Here is a 19,370-nt window from a genome sequence, read left to right as displayed (position 1 = left end):
CTTATGTTTGTCATAACCTTAGGTTACCATATTTCCTCGAACAATAAGTGTCCCTGGTATTAAACATAAACACTGGTTTAATTTTAGGCTCGGATTAGCGCAAATTATCTCGGAAACATTTGCTTCCTTGCCTGTAAGCGCAAAATGGTAAACCTATTTGGGGAAAAGTTATTTCTGCACTGAATGTTTCTTCGGTTCCGGTCTAATTTGCATGTTCTTAACTTACGTCAGTTTCATCGCATAGATGATCGCATACATGAGAGTTAAGGCCCGGTCAAACGATTGCAACGTCATCCAACATTGTTGGACGATGTTGCATAGTGTAAAAGGAGGTGGTCAAACGGATGCAACATGTTTGATGCAATATTTGGACGCAAGGTCTGGGACCAATATCTACCCAGAATTCTTTGAAAACAAACCTACGTCATATTAGTTTAACCAAAAAATGGCGCGAGGTCGATCAGCCTCCCCGTCGGACCATCTTCTTCCTTTTCCTGGTCTTACAGTTTTGTTCTTTCAATTTAAAAAGAGATCATTTGTGTTTAACCTTTCGTCGTTGATAGATTCACAACTTTGTTCGTTCGCCATACTGTAGCTCGAATACTCACGCGGACACGCGCGAAGCAAATATAAACCATAAGCTAAAGTCATCACCATGGATACAGATACCCGTAACGCTCAGCCTAGTGGGCATGCGTGCGTTCATCAGTCTTGAATACGGTGACTAAACGAATGCAACATAGTTCACACCTGAGACGAAAGAAATGTTGGACGATGTTGAAGACGACGATTGATGGTAATCAAACTTCGTTCAACATCATCCAATATCATGCAACATTGTGGACAAACAAGTTCAACATGCAGGATTCAACAATGTTGGACGAAGTTGCATCCGTTTGGCTGGGCCTTTAGGCGGCATCTACTTCATGGTAAGGTAAGGGTGGCTATATGGAGGGTTAGGGTTAGTGTTAGGTTAGAGAATTTTGAGGCGCCCAGCGTACGGGGACGTTTCTGACGTACAACTTTCCCCCTTAAATATTTTTTCTTAATTTTTGGTATTGTATTTAGGGAATGACGTCATTGATGTGATTTTAATAGAATTTTTGAGTAACTTTTTGTTTTAGGTGAGCTATCCCTGAGAAGCAAAGGTAACCCTAATATGGCTCTTTGTGTAAGAAATATAAAAGGGTTAGGGTTATGTGGGTGACTTAGGCCTATATTCGCACTTCACTCAATTGAATGTAACTCAAGCCCCTCCTCTCCCACCCCTCCCTCCTTCACTCTTTCCCGGAATTGGAAAACAACGCAGTAAAGTGGTTTTCAATTGAGTACAAATACTTTACTCTGGCCTATCACAACAGACTCAAACAGTGCAATGAGCCAATCAAATTCGAAGCAAATACATGAAACCGTCGACAAGCGCGGGAAAAAGCGTGCGAAGAGGTCACCACTGGCTTTGCTTGTGCTTCTCATTGCTCGGGAAAGTGGCGCGAGTTTTCGTAGCCAATCACAGAGCGTAGTAAAGCAAACGCAAGGTAAACGGAAATGGATCATTTCCGAGTTGCTTTGAACCTCATTATGAAAGCGAGACTAAGTGAGAAGTAATTTATTATTTTAATTTTAAAATTATACATTTTGAATTTTAGACTCTCATCTATCCAGATACTCGCGTATCTACCTTATCACAGGAAATTAACAATGCACTTTATTAACGCGGTTTTACAAAATTCGCGTTAATTTAATGTATCTTAATTAATGTCGATGTAAATTTAATGCACGCTATTTTACAACATTGTTACTATCTTTCCTCCTCTCTTTGGAATTGATAGGGTCTAGTTAGGCTTCAAAACCAAATTTTCGGCTTTAAAAAAACTTAGAAACATCCGTGCACTTGTCTTGGAAGGTTTTATTGACGGAAGCCAAAACACAGTTTGGCATTTAGAAATGTAAAGTGCGAGTTTGCAGAGTTATGAAAATCGCAGTAAATAAAGCAAGATGCTTATCGAAAAATTCGCGTTAATTTAATGAATGTAAACCTTACTTTTGAAAAATTCGCGTTAATTTAGTGTAATGTTTTTTTTCTTCGCGTTGTCAACGTGCATTGTTAATTTCCTATAATAAGGTAGTTTTGTATATGTAAAATATGCAACTCAGCTTTCTGGCTGTCAAGTATTTTATCAATAAACTATCTATCTATCTAGTTTTTATTACTATGCAAACAAAACTAGTTTTCATATGAGAAGCTTTGCACTTAGCCTCGCTTTCATACCTCTCCAACAACACAAACAAAAAGTCGGAAAGTTTTCAAATACCTTTATTTACAAATTTCATAGCGCAAAAATTTATCCAAGTCGGCACAAATGACTCACAAGCTTAGGCTCGTAGTTAGTTAGGAAAGCGATCTCCTTTACAAGTTGGGAGTTAACGTCTGAAATCAAGAAGAAATTCTTCAAATTAACTACCTTTATAACAAACGATCTATTTATGAATGAATGAATGAATGAATGAATGAATGAATGAATGAATGAATGAATGAATGAATGAATGAATGAATGAATGAATGAATGAATGAATGAATGAATGAATGAATGAATGAATGAATGAATGAATGAATGAATGAATGAATGAATGAATGAATGAATGAATGAATGAATGAATGAATGAATGAATGAATGAATGAATGAATGAATGAATGAATGAATGAATGAATGAATGAATGAATGAATGAATGAATGAATGAATGAATGAATGAATGAATGAATGAATGAATGAATGAATGAATGAATGAATGAATGAATGAATGAATTCTTATATACCGCACATATCACCAAGTCTCATGGCGGTTTTACATTTTTGTGGGGTGAGATCGGACGTCAGCATGTTAAGGCGCCTCTGGCAGCCGCTATCGGTCCATATTCACCCACCCACCCACTTAACCCAAGCATGAGTGTGAAAGATAGAAGGCCAGACCACAACACCGGGAACTACGTCCCCTACTCTTGCGAACAGTGTGTGGGTTCTTTAACGTCCCACAAAGTAATCATGATCAAGGGTTGTGAGACGGGACCTACGATTTATCGTCCTTATCCGAGAAGACTAGAAAGTTTAACCGTTTGCAGATGTTATTACAAAGGCAGCACTTTCTCCTTAGTTATTTAAAGACCCTGAGTGTTGGTCCGGCCGGGGTTTGAACCCACGACCTCCCGCACGGGAGCCCGGTGCTCTACCAACTGAGCCAACCGGTCGGCGGTACCAGCCATACTAAACATTAGAGGAGCAAAAACTACTCCAATGACCTCTGGAGTAAAGAGGTTCTTAACTTCTTAAATTTATTTTTACCACTTCAGTGATACACACTACAAGGCTTGTTTTCACAAGGACATAAGCATAAAGATAAGCAAGTGAGAACACTAGTTACATAAGCATAAGGACAGACGCACGCGCAGAAAACCATTTCTTGATGGAATTCTCGATACCAGCATCCCTCGATCTTAAGCAAGATGGCTGACGAAACGTTTGACCGCCTTGTGCTTGTGCTTATGTCGCCCCCGTTCTCATAAGTGAAAACTGCGAGATGAACATAAGCACAAGAAGAACGAACGTGTTCGTTCTTCTTGCGCTTATGCTAAGGCTTATGCCGCAGGTGTTGTGCTTATGGTGCTTATGCTTTTGTCCAACTGAAAACCAGGCTATAGCGTGGTGAACTTGCACCAATATAATTCGTAGCAAAACTCCACGGGTATGTTTTTCAAAACTCCCGCGAAGAGTTTTTGGCCCAATGAGTCCAGCTTTCAAAATTACGAAAATAAATTTCTGATAATGAACCTTGAACAAGCACAGTAGTTTTGGGGGCACGAAATGTTCCCAGAAGTTTTGAGAAACGCACGCCTGATCCTTTCTCAGACGTTCCGGCTAACATAGGATAGTATGTTCAGCTACATGACACGGTAACACGTCTACGATTTTCATTTCGTGACCTCGCTTGGACATTTGCTAGGACTTTAATAAATGGCTGTTCCTAGAATGGATACTCCAAAGCAACGTTGGACACCTCATGACGTTTACACAATGTAGCATTCTTAATCCTCATTGTCCTGAAGTAGACAAGAACAGAGGTTCACTTGTAAGGCAGAGAACTGAGAGAACAGAGCTCTATTTAGGCAGGGAACAGTGATTTGGGGTTGAGTATGGATCTATACTATTTAGCCTAAGCACTGATTTAAAAACGGTTAGTTTTCATTTGTTGTCATAGCTAACTCCCTGAAACAAGTTAAAAATTAACAATTTCGCCAGCTAGCCTTGGTTGGTGTAGTGTATATGGATACGAGTACGCGAGATATGAAGCAAATTACCCGGGTTAGAGGCGTGCACTATCTTGCAATACATTTTTTTCTGTTGTGTAAACATCATCAGGTGTCGAGCCTTGTTTTGGAGTATCCATTCCAGTAACAACCTTTTCAGGAATACGCGAATACAGAGGAACAAGAGGGACCCGGGAATGGTTTGAAAATGCACCAGCATCATGTGAACACCCTGTTACTAACTCGCTACTGAAAACGGCGTTACCTTTTGAAAGTAACCCTCTTTTCCTGTAAAACTGAAGGCAAGATTCAAGCTCCTCTTGGCTGTAGCGTGGCACCAGGACATCGGTAAAATTCTGAACTGCTGATAAACCAGTCTGTTGGAAGTTCAATAAGTCAAAGTTGGATCAGTTTAAGTGATTTGAGTCTCAAGTGCGACAGTTCAAAAAAGAAACAGAACTATACCATGATACTGCTTACTATGAGGTGAAAGCTGGAAACTTTTTTACATCGAGCTGAACTCGCCCGCCATGAAAAGAGGCAGTCTGATTGGTTCCAGAAAGATCCGAAGTTTCGGCGCCTCGACCCTACGGACCTCTGGTTTGGTCTAACAAATTGGTGGTGGTAGTGGGGGGTGGAGAGGTTAACCCCCAGATCTGCCACTCAGAAGGACCGCTAAGATGAACTGCTCACGAACTACTCTTACTGATTTGTGTTTTACAAAAAATCAAATGTTTAGAAGCAGATGTATTGCATGAATTCAAGCCTTTTACTAATTGTGGCAGTTATAATATCCTAATCAAAGTGTTTGAAAGAACATTAAATGCATTCAAAAAGATGAGGCTATCCAACATTCTTCTTTGCAGCGCGCTGAAGAATGAAAATTCGCAAATTGGTAAAAGAAAGCCACAATATATGAATCCTTTATTGAATAAACGTTTTTGGTCCACACAGAGAAAATATTAGCAAAAATGCAGATGTAACGAAGTTGTTTGTACTGAAAGATCCCAAGCTGGCGGCAGGCACGCAAGTGACCTCCGTAGTTCAAGCTGGCCCGCGCTGCCTCCCTAATTTCTCGTTCTTTTTCTTTTCATTTCTTCCTTTTCTTTTTAGACCAATTTTTCCCACTACGTACCCCGCCCTAGTTCAGTGAGCCAGTTTCTTACCTCTCCGAGGAGATCTGAAATTTCACAAGACTGAGTGTGGCATCTTTCCATCCCATTGCGTGATAACGCAAACACCATGGCTCCTCTTTTCTATGGGAAAAAAGTTAAGTATCTTATGGTAATGCAATTATGTACCGCACATATTACATAGTCTCATGGCGGTTTACAATTCTTCTGTGGAGTGAGATCGGACGTCAACATGGAAAGGCGCCACTGGCAGCCGCTATCAGTCCATATATTGATCTCACCAATCCATCCAACCCATGCAAGAATGTGAAAGACAGATGAAATTAGAGATAGAGATAGACCACCATACCGGGGACTACTCCCCTACTCTTTTCGAACAATGTGTGGGTTCTTTAACGCCCCACAGGAACAAGTCCGTTAAAGGCACTACTAAAACTGCACAGAGACTTACGAGTGTTTTGCTCGTGAAAAGTAAAACTTTAAATGTAATTAACGCGACATATAAACAGTAATCCACGCGGCAAACCAACTCGTGTTGGCAACAGAAGCTGACGTGTGTGAACGTTGCTTCTCAAACGTATTGATAATTAATGAAGAAAGACAAAGGAAAACACTACCGCGAAGGAGATCGTAACAAACAAGATAAATTTTAAGGGAAAAAAAAGGACAAAATTAAGTTCCCAAAACTTGTTTCGGATGAACAGAAATACTGGAAAAATGTTGGCAAGAGATGAGAACTAGCCTAATTCCTCTCCAACGTTTTCAAAAAATTTGTTTAGTGCCGACGTATTATATTGCTATATTTTGTTTCATCTTTGTAGTTATTATGATAATGTAATCTTAGAAACATGTATGTAAACCTTTAATTCAATTTTAGCTGACTGCAATGCGTTTAATAAACACTCTAAAAATAGAACGCATAATATTAACCTTTGGGGAAGTACAGACTGCCAAGTCTATTCATACAATCAAACTGAGATTTTAAGGAGACGCCTAACGTTTGGGGAGGTTGAGTTTGCCGCGCGAAGTCTTTTAAAAATTAAGTTCCCGGCCCCTGCTGGTCACAGGTGACTGTACCCTCCCTACCCTAGCCTGTGAACAGGCTCCCAAAAACAAGAAAGAACGAGCTCGGCTCTCTCCGCTCGCCTATTTTTCTCTTCGCCCCATAACCCCCTTGGGAGCTTGTTCGCTGGCTATCTTACCCCAAGTCCTCCCCTCTCGATTGTTTTTCTCACTTACCAAGCCGTCTTTGGGGTCTAACAGTTCAGTAAAGTGATGCACCAAACTCAGTCTCTTTGGTTTTATCTAAAACGAAACAAAAAACAAAGCCATCAGTACTTTGGCAGACGCTTTCACAATCCGAACCGAATTCCGAAGCCGTTTATTCAGCAGACGGGCAATGTGCAAAACCCAGGTGATCAGCAAATCACAAAAAAATTGGAAACCATGGGTTCGACATGTTTGGTGCGATTGCTGAAAAAAACTGCTCAGTAATGGATCGTTAGTCGACATGTATGGCTTTTCGATGTTTGCAACTCGGAAACCGGAGAATTTTAAACCTAAAAAGAGTATGCAAAACACTTTTCGTCGGTACGTATACGTTAATTTGATTTTGCTGTCCACACGAAAATGACAGCAAACGATTAAAAATGCTTCATTATATCGAGTGCCTTGTAACTAATTGAAACTTTGTGACCTAAAATCGTTTTTGGAAAGACTCTGTCTTCTTCCGTTTTTAATCATTTTTGCGTGGACGAGATCCGAAGCCGCGTAAAAGCGACTTCTTCGTTATGCGAGATATTTTGAATTTCGCCGTTAAGGCAGACGGCAGAAATGACCACGTGACCATGTTTATCCTTCATTTGCCGCTCGCTATTTTCAGTTTCTCAGTAAAATTGAGTAGTTTTGCGTTAGCATCAAAGCCACTCTCAAAGAATTGAAAGGCTTTTCTCATCTATGTACTAATTTTTTCAAGAAAACAAAAACGCAAATCTCGCGTTTGCCGTTTGCCGAAAACACGATTCTAAATCTTAAAAAAAAAAAACATTAAAGAAATAATTTAAGATCATTCGTTTAAACTCCTAAAAGCAAAAACTGTTATTTTGGACAAACAATCAACTATCTTAAGTGAAAAAAAAAAGGAGCAGGGGGGGAGGGGGGGGGGGCGAAAAGGCATACTAACTAATTAAACTCCATTTTCTCACGAATTTTGTAGTAACAGTCAAACAAGTCGTTTTACTTTGGGAGATCCTTGGTGCCTACCGGCACATGGAGCGAAAAAGGAACCTCTACTCTAAGCTTATCCAAAGATGCTCTTCAAAGAACAAAACGGCTGAACTTACATATTTTTGGTTGGCATCCTTGAAGGACGTTTTCAAGAAAAATCCATTGAACTCGTTGACAGCATATAGCACTTGTAAACTATGAGAGAAAAAACACAGTGTTACATTAGGTAACAGCAGATATGAAACGCTCGCTGTTTGATTCTATACCGTGGCATTTCCGATGGAAGTCGCTTATCTTTTCAGTTCACGTTGTTTGAATCGCTTCGCTATCCTATTTAAGTAAAGAGTTTAAAGGGGCTACGTCATGGGGACATTTATGTTCTTTGGTCAGAACTGTGCTGCCACAGACACTTAAGGTGATGTTACACAGTAATTTTTAGGGCTTCTGTTGATAACAGTAATTTTGTTTTTATAATTACTGAAGGAATTACCCTCTTCTTCTTCTTCCGTTACCCTCTTCTTCTTCTTCAGGACGATTCGCAACGACGATTTTTAGCGCAACAATGTTGCGCTGACAGTCGATGCCGTGTAACATAGACGCGCAGGCGGTTTTTTGCGCGATATCGTCCCGTGTAACATCACCTTTTCAAATAGAATCAGCGCGCTAGTATTGTTCCTTTTAACAAAACTGGACTATAATATTTAGGTTTTCATTGGTGTAAGAGTGACTTTTGACTGCACAAAGTGTTACTCATACAGGGTTTTCACTTGAGGCCGGAGGCCGGACGTTTCGTCCGGTCCTTTGCCATTCCACGTCCGGTACTTTGAGATCAATATTGGCGAATTTTTTTTACTACTGTATTATATATTTTTCTCACTAAGGCATCTCATGAACATACTGACTAGAGGATAACAGAAAAATCAATTACATTCTTCAAAACGGCCATATAACTCTTTTTTCTTTGCTTGTTGAGCGGCGGGATATTTTATTGGTTTCCCATCTTCATTTAAACGGAATTGAAGTGACTATTTCGTTTCACAGACAGTGATGATTTAGCTTTTGGCTCGGACCTTGATAAATAGACTACACTCTTGATGAATGGACTACAACCCAAGTTACCAAACTTTTTTGAAAATCAAATAAATTCGCAATGATAAGCCAATGAAAATTCTGTTGTTGCCATTCTCCCTCCCTCTCCCCCTACCAACTGACCATTTTCATTCAGTAATTTACTTTGTAAAGAGAATTTTAGTGAGCGCCAGCATTGCCTAGGAAACTATTTCCTTGGTTCCAGAAACGCTGGAAATGGCGTTTCTGAGTATTCTATTTTAAAAATTTCCAGGGGGAGCATGCCTCCCGGCCCTCCCTAGGTACTTGCGCCTTCGGCGCTGGCGAGGCGCCTCACGGCGCCAAGAAAAAATTCACATCCGGTGCTTTTAGAAGTGTGTCCGCTGCTTTAGAAAACAGTTGAAAAACCTGCTCATAAGAGCTGACGTTGCCCCTCTAACAATACATTTTTTATGCTTACTTAAGTTAGTAAAATTTGTTATCTTATTATCTTATTATTATTATTATTATTATTATTATTATTATTATTATTATTATTATTATTATTATTGTTCAAAGTTTTAACCTGTAAATAACATTTTACTTGGAATGTTTTAATAAAGAGATTATTATTTTTAAATTACTATTATTATTATTATTATTACTATTATTATTATTATCATTATTATTATTATTATTATCATTATTATTATTATTATTATTATTATTATTATTATTCAATTCATGTTCCCTATATATTAGCCCATTACAGACAACTAAACACAGATTGCTTATTTTCTAGCCCATTTACATCCGTCAGCCGTTTCTGGACAGGGAGTTCGAACATTATCTAAAACTGAAAAGTTACCGCGATAAATTTTAATTCTGATTTTGATCAGAAACAGGAAAATTAAAATTTCTAAGAGCAAATGCCATTCAAAGTGTACAAAATTGTTCCCGGACAACTTTTAAGAAAAAAAGGTTGTAAACGTTCAAAGTTTGCGCGGGCAGAATCTTTGATGATCATTTCTTTATTCTCAGGACCGACGCGCTTGATCAAGTAGAGACATTGTAATGAGGAATCTGATGCTGGTCATGTTCGGGCTTGAACAGTATATGAGTATTAGGGTTGCGTATAAGGTCACGGGCTAGCATCCTGTCGGGATGTATCACGCTTCCGGGCTTTCTTTTTCTGTTTTCTTTGTTTTCTTTGTTTGTTTTTTGCAGTTAAAATTTGGTTCAAACAGATGTTTAAAATCGCCAGTTTCTATCACCGCACCAACCTGACATTATTTCTTATTTCCTTCAGTATTACTCCAAGCGCATCAGTGGCATAGTTAGCTCTTTGAAGACCCTGTAATAGAAACAAAGTCAATGAAGAGAAATCAGAAAACAGACTGCAAAACGGTCCGTAGTTTAGCCCCCTTCAACTAAGCATCATGCCCTGAGTTGTTGATACAGCTAAGACTTTTCACTTGACCGAAAGAGACGTGTCAAAGAGATGCGCTAGAATTCCGGCCAGGAGTTGTGCTCATCGTTTGCAACCCTTTCAAATTTTGGACTGACTCTTTCGGCTCACGGTCTATTCTGACGAATCTATAAAATACAAATTTTGGAATTTCGCCTACCTTTCGCATACCCCCCCCCCCCCCCCCCCAATATTTGATACTCTTTCGGTTCACGGTCTATTTGGCGAATCCATGAAAAACAAATTTGTAAGTTTCGCCTCCCTTTCACATACTATCAGTATGACAAAGCACACCCCCTCCCTTTTTGCTCAGGCGGAGACTCCCAGTAGAACCCTTCAATTCAAATGTCCACTTCATTTGCTAGGTGCCAGCAAATGTAACATACGTTCTTCAAACGGGATGCTGTTGGCATAAGTAATACTGATATTTTGGCTGTGACGACAAAATAAAACTGAAATAATTACTCCCTCGAAAATAAAATGGTCCTTTAGCCCTTCGTCATTCGCTCTGACGAAGGGCTAACGCTCGAAACGTCAGCTCTCGAATCTCTTTACGGTGGCCAATTTACCTTTAGTTATCAACTCTGTTGATAAGTTGGCCCGAATTATACAGCTGTTTCGACAAAGGTTGTCCAAAAAAGCGTAAAAGCGTACACGACAATGCCGAAAGGTAGTCCTGGAAATACCCAATACATTTCAATAAAAGCCCAGAATCCATAATGCCTCGACCGTACGGCAAAGACTTGAGATGGTGGGCAACATGGATTCTGAACTTTTATTGAAATGTATTGGGTATTTCCCAGACAATCTTTCGGCATTGGTTTGCGCAACCATTGAAGAAACAGCTGTATACAGAAGCTTATTTTATCGACAGGGATGCAAGTTCAAACAGAACTGTCACCGACATGTGTTTGCGTTCGCTTTGAAAATTTGTATTTGGTCATTTAATTTTCAGAGAACGACAAAAAAAAAGTAACAAAAGAGATAGAAATATGAAGCATGTACAGAGACACTGTTAGACGTTTGTTTTGTAACATTCTCTTTTCCATCTCAAACAAATCGTCTCGTGTAATGTTATCGTAAAATCGTTAAATGTTAAAAAAAAAAAAAAACGTATCTGGTTCTTACCATATCTATAATTTTTCCCAATGGATCTCCCTTTTTAGTACTGTCTCGTTTTCCAAACTGGTACTGCTGGCTTGCCGTGAGCTGAAAGTCCATTATGGAATGATTAAAAATAAGATCAAAGTACTGACAATCTATGCCATAAAAGTGTAGTCAGACTAACAAACTTATGAAACGTCAAATTCGGGTCCCGTCGAAGCCCTTTAGATTGACTTCTCGTCGTTGATAAAACGTAATTTTATGGATTTTGATATTCCGTCCACACAAAGTGCAAGCAGTTTCCCTCCTCTCGTCAACACCAAAGGACCACAGGTCATTTAAGCGAGATTTCAAATACCTGTGTTAACTACCAGATATCTTCTCACGATTCTCTGGAGAATTGTGGAGTATAGTTCGGAGATCTTCACTTGAATACAATAATTTAAAGGAATAATAAGCAATAAAAACGGCCATAGTCAGAGCATCTCCAGAATGTCACTCCAATCTTGAGCTATTTTATGCTCAAATCATATGGGCCCCATTTAAAAGTCATAATTAATCAAGTCACTGCGAATTGCTGCACAACGAGGAGTCTCTTCTTCCACGTAGGAATAGCCGAGTAACAAAAACACGAGTACGCGCGCAAAAAACTGCCTTCCGCAAAGAAAGCCGGCGCCCAGGTGCTTAGTTATACTCAGTCGGCTTTTGTCTGGAAACGTTAGAAGCGAGGGATGATAGGAAGGAAGCAAACCTTCCCATCACCTTGTTTTGTGAATATATCTCCTAACTAGAGAGATCTCTTGTTCGCCTATTCACTCCTGACTGGAAAGGAACCTGCTTGAACCATATAAAATCACCTCCTGTTTAAAGTCAAATCGCTCTTAGAAATCACCTTCTCGTGGTCTTCAATGAATGACATCAAAATCTGCTCGTTAAACGGACTATGTCATCCCAGGCCCATGGGCGCGTTGCTGAGAAGCACTTTGGAATCATTGGCCCGGCAACTTTTTTGGGGCTATTCTAGCTATTCTTATTTCGGTTTCGGAATAACAGAATACATGGAACTTCAATTTCGAAAAGAACGCTCCTAAACTCTGGAATACCCATGGCGGAGGTGACCTGAGAACTACTTTGGCTGCGCACGCACTTGAGTGGTGGCTGAACATGGCCAAAAAGTGTTTGCCATAACTACCAGCTTTTTGGCCATATCTTCTATTTTTGGAACTTAGCTAAAATGAAGGAATTTGAAGAAGATGAAGGAGAACTTTGTTGTACTTTTAAGTGTTTTTGCACAGTGCACGGCGTCGTCGAAAACATGCTTGTATCCAAGGTTTCGTCGAGAAAACTGTCCCTCTTTATACCGCAAGTGATTTTTTTCGACCGGAAGACCTTAAGACTGTCGTGACCGGTGCGAGCGGCGGCGTAGGATTTCCCGCCAAAAATTTCCCAAAAGAACGCGTATTCTGTCTATTCCGAGTAAACCGTATTCCTTCCATTCTGTTCATTCTGCTATCGGGTGCAGAATGAACAGAATGATATTCCGTTCATTCCGAAAACGGACTAGCTCCCAAAAGAACACAAATACCGTCTATTCCGAGTATTGCTATTCCGGAAAAGTCTCAAAAGAATCCGCCACTAGATTAGCCTCATTCTCGCGTATGGACTTCAAATTATTCCAAAACATCGACCTGTATTTTCCAATTTCGGTCGTCATTCTTGAGAAAAAAATCCTTGGAAATGGCACTTGCTATTCTCTGTGTATGACAAAAAAGAACAGCAGTGACACAGCATGAATTATACGGAAAAAACTTCCACTTATGCATGGAATTTTCATCGAAATGACGGTTGGACGCGGAAAAAAGTGCAGGGATATCTTTTGGAAACAAAAATGAGGTAAAATTGAGACAAACCGAAAACGGAGTAGCTCTGAAAATTTTCGGCTACGCTTCTGGTATACCAAGATTTTTTGCTTGCCTTTAATACTTTATACCGTTTCCAGTAACATTATTATTACCTCAGAGAAGAGGTTGCCATTAATCGTTCGGCACAATTGAAGCCACGTAGATGCTTCCTGTGGTTGATCAAATCTTCCTTCACGAAACGTTGACATCTGCAAATCAGATTTTCCATGCACCCAGCTAAACACTGTAATAATAACAAAGACGAACAAAACGATAAACAAGCAAACTTATTAAAATCTTAAAAGATTTGCTGGAAAATTTAGCTACTAATTAGACTAACGAATAGGGAACCTTAGCAACGACGACGGTGACAGCAACGCCGCAAAACAATAGGTTTAATGATCAAAGACAATCGCTCTGCACGTGCGTGTTAAATGTTAGTACATTTCTTTGCTGTCCTCTGCAAAACAACAACGCGAAAAGACCAAATTCAAGGTTTTGTGAAGAACGTGAGTACACGAAGGTGAATTTTCATTTTCTTTCTTAACTCGAACGCCACGCCTACCAATTTGTTTCCTGAATAGTTAACCGCTTCTGTACAAGTTGAACGAGTTAAAATAATCGTGAAATACCGTAAATAAAATGAAGTTATATTTTCAAATGACGTTTTCGTTTCGTTGCCTTCGCCGTTGTTTTAAGTTCCCTAATTATTCCAAACAAGCTCAAGGTCAATAAAAATGTTTCCGAAACAAGAAAAGAAAAATCGAAAAATTCAGGTGCTCTTACGGTCTACATAAAAAAATCTGGACAATCCAGATTTCAGGATTTGATCCATCTGGACACCACACAAGATTTCAAAATTAAGACTGAAGGCTTGTTCTGAGAAATACTCTTACCGCTCGGTACAGGAAGAATGAACCATCCAGCTGAATAACAGTAGTGAATAACATGAGCTAGGGACAAGGATTTACCACTTGCATCCGTACCATCTGTAAACAGATCATGTTAAGGTATAGCATTCTTCTATTCACACCAAGAAAATTCAACCAAGTAGACATTAACCTCTTCGCCCTTACTGTTAAATTGCTAACACTGACCAAAGACAGAGCTTTGAATGCCTGTGTACCAGTTACACTCAGTTTTGAAAGAAACAAAGGGACAAGTTGCATCGTACCAGGGTCACCCAGCCCGGGAACATTGTCAAAAATTAGAAACAACCTCTAAAGAGGGTTTTCACTGTGGCCGTGTTGGACGTACAGAATAATAAAAAGTATTAAGAAACATATTTTTTTTCCCCTAAAAGAAATTCATTTTATTGTTTTATACCTCCGATATGGCCCCTGAAAACTCACTGCTGCTTATTACTTTCTTGGAAAACTTTTTGCCATTTTCAGCAAACTTGCTTATGGTTCATTTTCAACTGGCCAATTAGACTAAAAAATACTCCTTTTAAGTACAAAAAAGCACATTTTCTTTGGACAAGAAATCTGAAGCAACCAAAAAATGGAGAGTGAAACTCGTCTTGAGCATCGCACACGAGAATCCACGCTTCAGGTGATTAGCATCTTTCTCCAAGAATTTCAAGACAAAATATAATTAAACTCCATCGGCTCCATCAGAAGTTACCAAAAAGGTGACAAGAATTTGCCAAAAACAAATAAAAACACTTTTTCAGGTGGTAACTGTTCTACAGTATAAAACAATGAATAGAAAAAAGATCTTCGCAGTTAGTGCGCAACTTCAGCAGTTGTGAAAAGAAAGCCTGAAAAAAATTCAAGCTGGAACGGGATTTGAACCCATGACCTCTGCGATGCTGGTGCAATCAGCACTTTTAATTACCAACTGGTTATCAAGTCAACTGGGAGCAGGGGCCCATGAAAGAGGCCTATGAAAGTCCCGGTAACTTACCGGGCTTGATAAGTGTCTGGTGATAAATGTTTCTTAACAGAAGTCATTTTTGTTAGCTTTGAATACTAAATTTTAAAATCTTATAAATATAAATTATTCTATGAAACCATTGGCCAAGTACCATGTCTGTAATCAATGTGTAATCAGCGAAAAAACATTTAAAAATATACTTATTGGGCCGGTAAATTACCAAGACTTTCGAGAAACGGGCCCCTGGTCACATTGTGAGTTTGTAATATACCCGTGAAGGATGAATAAGTGAATATGAATGTATGAAACACATATTTGAACTGCAGATGAAAGATTAAAGAGAAGAAAGATCCTCGCAGGTATGTAAGAGTATGAAACACTATCAATACAAACAAGAAAATACATCAAAATATATTAATCAACTAAAAAAACATTGACATAATTGAAAGGATACAGAAGATAAATTTGGGTGGTGGGCTTGTGTCTTGTGCCATTCCTTTGAGGTGATGTAAAACTTGTAGTGCAGGTGCTCTAATCATTATACTTGTGCTTCCTGTCATGTTACACTAATGCAAAGAAAGAAAATAATGCTAAAAAATGTCACTTAGTGTATGAATTCAGAAACTTCACTAAGTTAACTGTAAACACTCATCCATGTGTATTTTTGGACTGTGAAATTAGATTTCTTTGATTTTCTTTTAACACTGAGCTAGACTTGACATTTAGCCCAAGCTGAGGGAGGCTGGAGGGTGTACTAAGTGGATTTTTGGGTGGGGAGTGCTACTGGCGTTCTGAAACCCTTACCCTATACCAGACCACAGTCAGCCGCATTTTGCCACCCTATTCTAGACTAGACAGCAAAAATCCCCACCCTATCCTCGACTTGAGTCTTAATTTTTTATTTCCAGGAACCCATTCCGGACTACATTTGTCTCAATGGTACCCTATTCTAGACCAAAACTTTGTAACTTCTACACGCTATCCAAGACTAAACTGCTTGAAAACATAGCCTTCCCAGCTGCACGTACAGTACCTGTGTGGCAAATACATGGAAGTACCCCGCCCAGGAACTTTAGGTTTACAATATTCCTCTTTATATCCTTTAGGCTAGAGCAACCTTCTGGTGTCTCTAGCCTAAAAGATCTTGCATGTGTGGATTACATTAATAATGCCTTAGAATCTGTAAATTATATTACAGTTTTATTACAACTTGCAAAGAAAAACAGCCAGGTTGATTACATGCAAAATGGAATTTACTGTGAAATTCTTGGACATGTTTGGACCCTGATTGTTTTTCTCAGCAAATGCACTGGCTCTCTGCATTAGATAATCATTAAACAAACTCCATTCGAGCTGTAACTTCAACCCAAAATATAATTTGAGATAAACATGTAAGAAGACTTCATGCATCCTCCACGAAAGCCATGTGTCCATAAAAATCCAAGCCAACATGTACTTTATCATGCAAAAGTGTGGACCAGAGAAGAGTTTACACAGTGCTCTTTTTACACTAGAACATAGATCCAGACCAGTGAGTTATGCTCTTTGGGTTCAAAGACATTAAAATTAATGCCCACAGAGTAGAAAAATAAAAGGTTCCATACCTTGCTATGCAACTTACCTGCACTGTCCTGGGCAAGAATACAATCTATAACATTTCAATGGCTCCTGACCCAATTTTCTGGTTAAATAAATTTAAGTTTTGTCAAAGAAACACTAAGGCTAAGTGTTAGTTCTAGGTGCTGTACCTCTGATTGAAATTTCTTCGTCAAGAAATGTGAAAGAACTCTGTCTGAAATTTTTGCAGGGATGGTGTAGAACTGACCAACATTGGACATTGTGTGTTGAGCCTAACATGACAGAAAAATATATTTTATTTAGTAACAGCAACTGCAGTAATAGTTATGTACTGATAGTGAAAACGACACTGACAGTAACAGTAATAGTTACAGTGATAGTTAATAGTCGTTTTCGCGCGCAGAGGAAGAAAACTGTGTGGATGAAAATCTGAACGGGATAGTTGAATACTCAGAATGAAACAACTGACTGATAGAGAAACCATGTGACTAAGCATTCCTGTATTGACGTCACAGCCCTGTAAACTATCCCCAGTCTCCCATCTTATGCAGCATTGTACTCAACCAGAAGTGAAATTTGACACTCCTATACACCACAAATATAGTGAAGAAAAAAGAATTTTTATTTTTAAAGGAAAACTTAACAGGAAGATTTGATCAAGCAAATGAAAAAAAACCTGTACTATACACTTTAAATATAAACAAAGATTTAATAAAAATGGACAATTTAAACAAATCTTTTAGGTTTTACTCACTGGATCAAGTTCTCCCAATTCAGTCACTGGATCTTTATTATTTGTGTCATCAAATATAGCTTTTGTTGTTTTGGCTTCATTCCTAGCAGAAGAAGATTTGCTGATGCATCTGTAGACCTCTTTCTTTTATGTGTAAACAAATAATGGAGATACAAAAATAATTTACTAAAGTTTACCAACAACATTAAAAACTCTTTTGTTGTAGCTTGAATGACAACACAATGGACAGGTGTAGTAGACATTGAAGACTTTGGTAGGAGTGCAGTAATTGAAGGGGTGCCCAGAAAAAGCCCTACAGTACCGGACAGAAGTAACCTAACAGAGAACGCTGCACTAAAAGCATTCTTGAAGTGTTCTGCTTTGAATTCCCTAAGCGTTCCCTTAGTGTTCCAGTGATGCCTTTCCTGTTAGGTTACTTCTGTCCAGTACTGTAAGTGACTTCTGATGAACTATAAGATTCTCCTTCCAAATTAACTTATAATCTTTCATTGTAAAAAAGGGGCAAATTTAACACAAATCAAGTCAAGAGTCAATTGGGGCTATTTTTTATGCACCAAATATATGGTAAAAATCAATAATAAAAATCAACAAAGCTCAGGTGTTGTTTCATTATTTTAGTGCTGTAGAGTAAATGAAACCAGTGAAGAACTTAATGAGCTACTTCACCTAAAATAAAATATATCAGATGCTCCAGGGATGTTTAGTTATTGATGGTTAATTATTGAAAGTACTGTACTGCATCTCACTCAAAGAATGTAAAGCCATCAGAAAAATCTTACCATTAAAGGTTTTCTTCTGGTACAAAACTGATACACAGATCCTGCATTCTCAATTACACAATTCACTGGAAAATATAAATTATTAATATGCAAACTTCTCACTAAACAAATATACCATTCGTTTGTCACATTACACATCATTTGATAAAGCATTCAGTACCTATTTCTGTGGTGGAATGTACATTAAACACATAGTGCCAGTGAGCTGTATATGTTAACCTTACGGAGAGAGATGTAATGACTGTACGATGGTGTCAGAAAGGAAATTATCAAAGGGGAAGTGGCAGATGAAAGACCAAGATTAACGTGGAGAAGGGCAATGGCAGTAGTGAGAGTACAGGCAAGATGATACTTAGCCTCCCTTGCAGGCACTCTTTTGGCTTTTCACGCAATCTTTCCTTCATAAGACGATCCAAAAGAACATCTGCGAGGGAGGCTAGGTGATGCTGGGACCACCAGATTGCAAGTCGGTGCCACTTGACCTGCCTCTGGATTTGTCCTACACCCTAGCAGAAAGCTGCCATAGACTACTTACATCAGATCCATAGGAAGATGCCCTGGTGACTAAATATGTTCTTTTTCCCTCCCAGATTGAAACTTTGATCACGAATTGTAAAAAAAAGTAAGGGTGAAAGAAATGTGATGTTAAATTTTAAGCCTGGTGAATAAATGATTGGGGTATTTTTCAGACAATGATACTGATTGAATCCAAGTTCTCCCAACAGAAGTTGAAACAATGACCTTCCTTCTGCCCACATGCAGTACATGTACAAGTCTTGTATAACCCACAAGTTGTGCTACCTTAGATTACAGTTCTCATCGACTACCGGACTGCGGGACTGAAAGACCACAAATTCTACTAGCTTAGACTAAATTTAAACTCATCGACTGCAGGACTGTAGGATTTATTGAGAAAGAGCCAAAGATCATCCACATTACAGTACTGTGCTGCAAAGTGGTCACCTTCGAAACTCCTTAGTCAAGCCCCCCCAAGCTTAAGATTTTACTATTTCAGCAGGCGCCAAGCAGCAGTATCATACCGACAAATCTATGCACTTAAACAGTCTTCAAAAACAAAACCGAGACAAAAAGATACCTGAAAAGAAGAGATTTCTTGACCTGAACACTTTCGCAGCAGCGGCCATCTTGGAGAGAATGACGCGTGCATTTTTTGACAACACCGCTGAATACCTTTGCTCCC

At 39.0% G+C, this 19,370-nt stretch overlaps 1 protein-coding gene across 1 annotated transcript; it reads right to left on the bottom strand.

Moving 5' to 3' along the window:
- Positions 1–2,296: 2,296 nt before the first annotated feature.
- LOC146459799 (small ribosomal subunit protein mS29-like) lies at positions 2,297–19,365 on the bottom strand. Its single transcript, XM_085088865.1, has 14 exons — positions 19,266–19,365; positions 18,170–18,234; positions 17,391–17,513; positions 16,807–16,908; positions 15,513–15,624; positions 14,077–14,169; positions 13,294–13,424; positions 11,304–11,384; positions 9,991–10,061; positions 7,777–7,855; positions 6,674–6,739; positions 5,468–5,557; positions 4,567–4,678; positions 2,297–2,428 (listed from the first exon to the last, which is right to left on the bottom strand). Exons 1-14 carry the CDS (start codon positions 19,312–19,314, stop codon positions 2,343–2,345), a joined length of 1,260 nt encoding a protein of 419 aa, XP_084944991.1. The 5' UTR covers positions 19,315–19,365; the 3' UTR covers positions 2,297–2,342.
- Positions 19,366–19,370: the final 5 nt, after the last annotated feature.

Source organism: Pavona decussata, unplaced genomic scaffold, assembly GCF_977016875.1.
Source record: "Pavona decussata unplaced genomic scaffold, jaPavDecu1.1 SCAFFOLD_216, whole genome shotgun sequence".
Taxonomy (NCBI): Eukaryota; Metazoa; Cnidaria; class Anthozoa; order Scleractinia; family Agariciidae; genus Pavona; species Pavona decussata.
Note: the sequence above shows the minus strand (reverse complement) of the source record. Positions and strands in the feature narration are given on the sequence as shown.

Excerpts from the sequence above, each read along its gene's own strand:
- LOC146459799 (XM_085088865.1), bottom strand. The coding sequence starts at position 19,314 with ATGGCCGCTGCTGCGAAAGTGTTCAGGTCAAGAAATCTCTTCTTTTCA. Across the intron at positions 13,425-14,076 it reads CATTCTTCCTGTACCGAGCG|TGTTTAGCTGGGTGCATGGA; the intron begins GTAAGAGTATTT and ends TTATTATTACAG. Across the intron at positions 7,856-9,990 it reads GAAATAAGAAATAATGTCAG|TTTACAAGTGCTATATGCTG; the intron begins GTTGGTGCGGTG and ends TTTCTCTCATAG.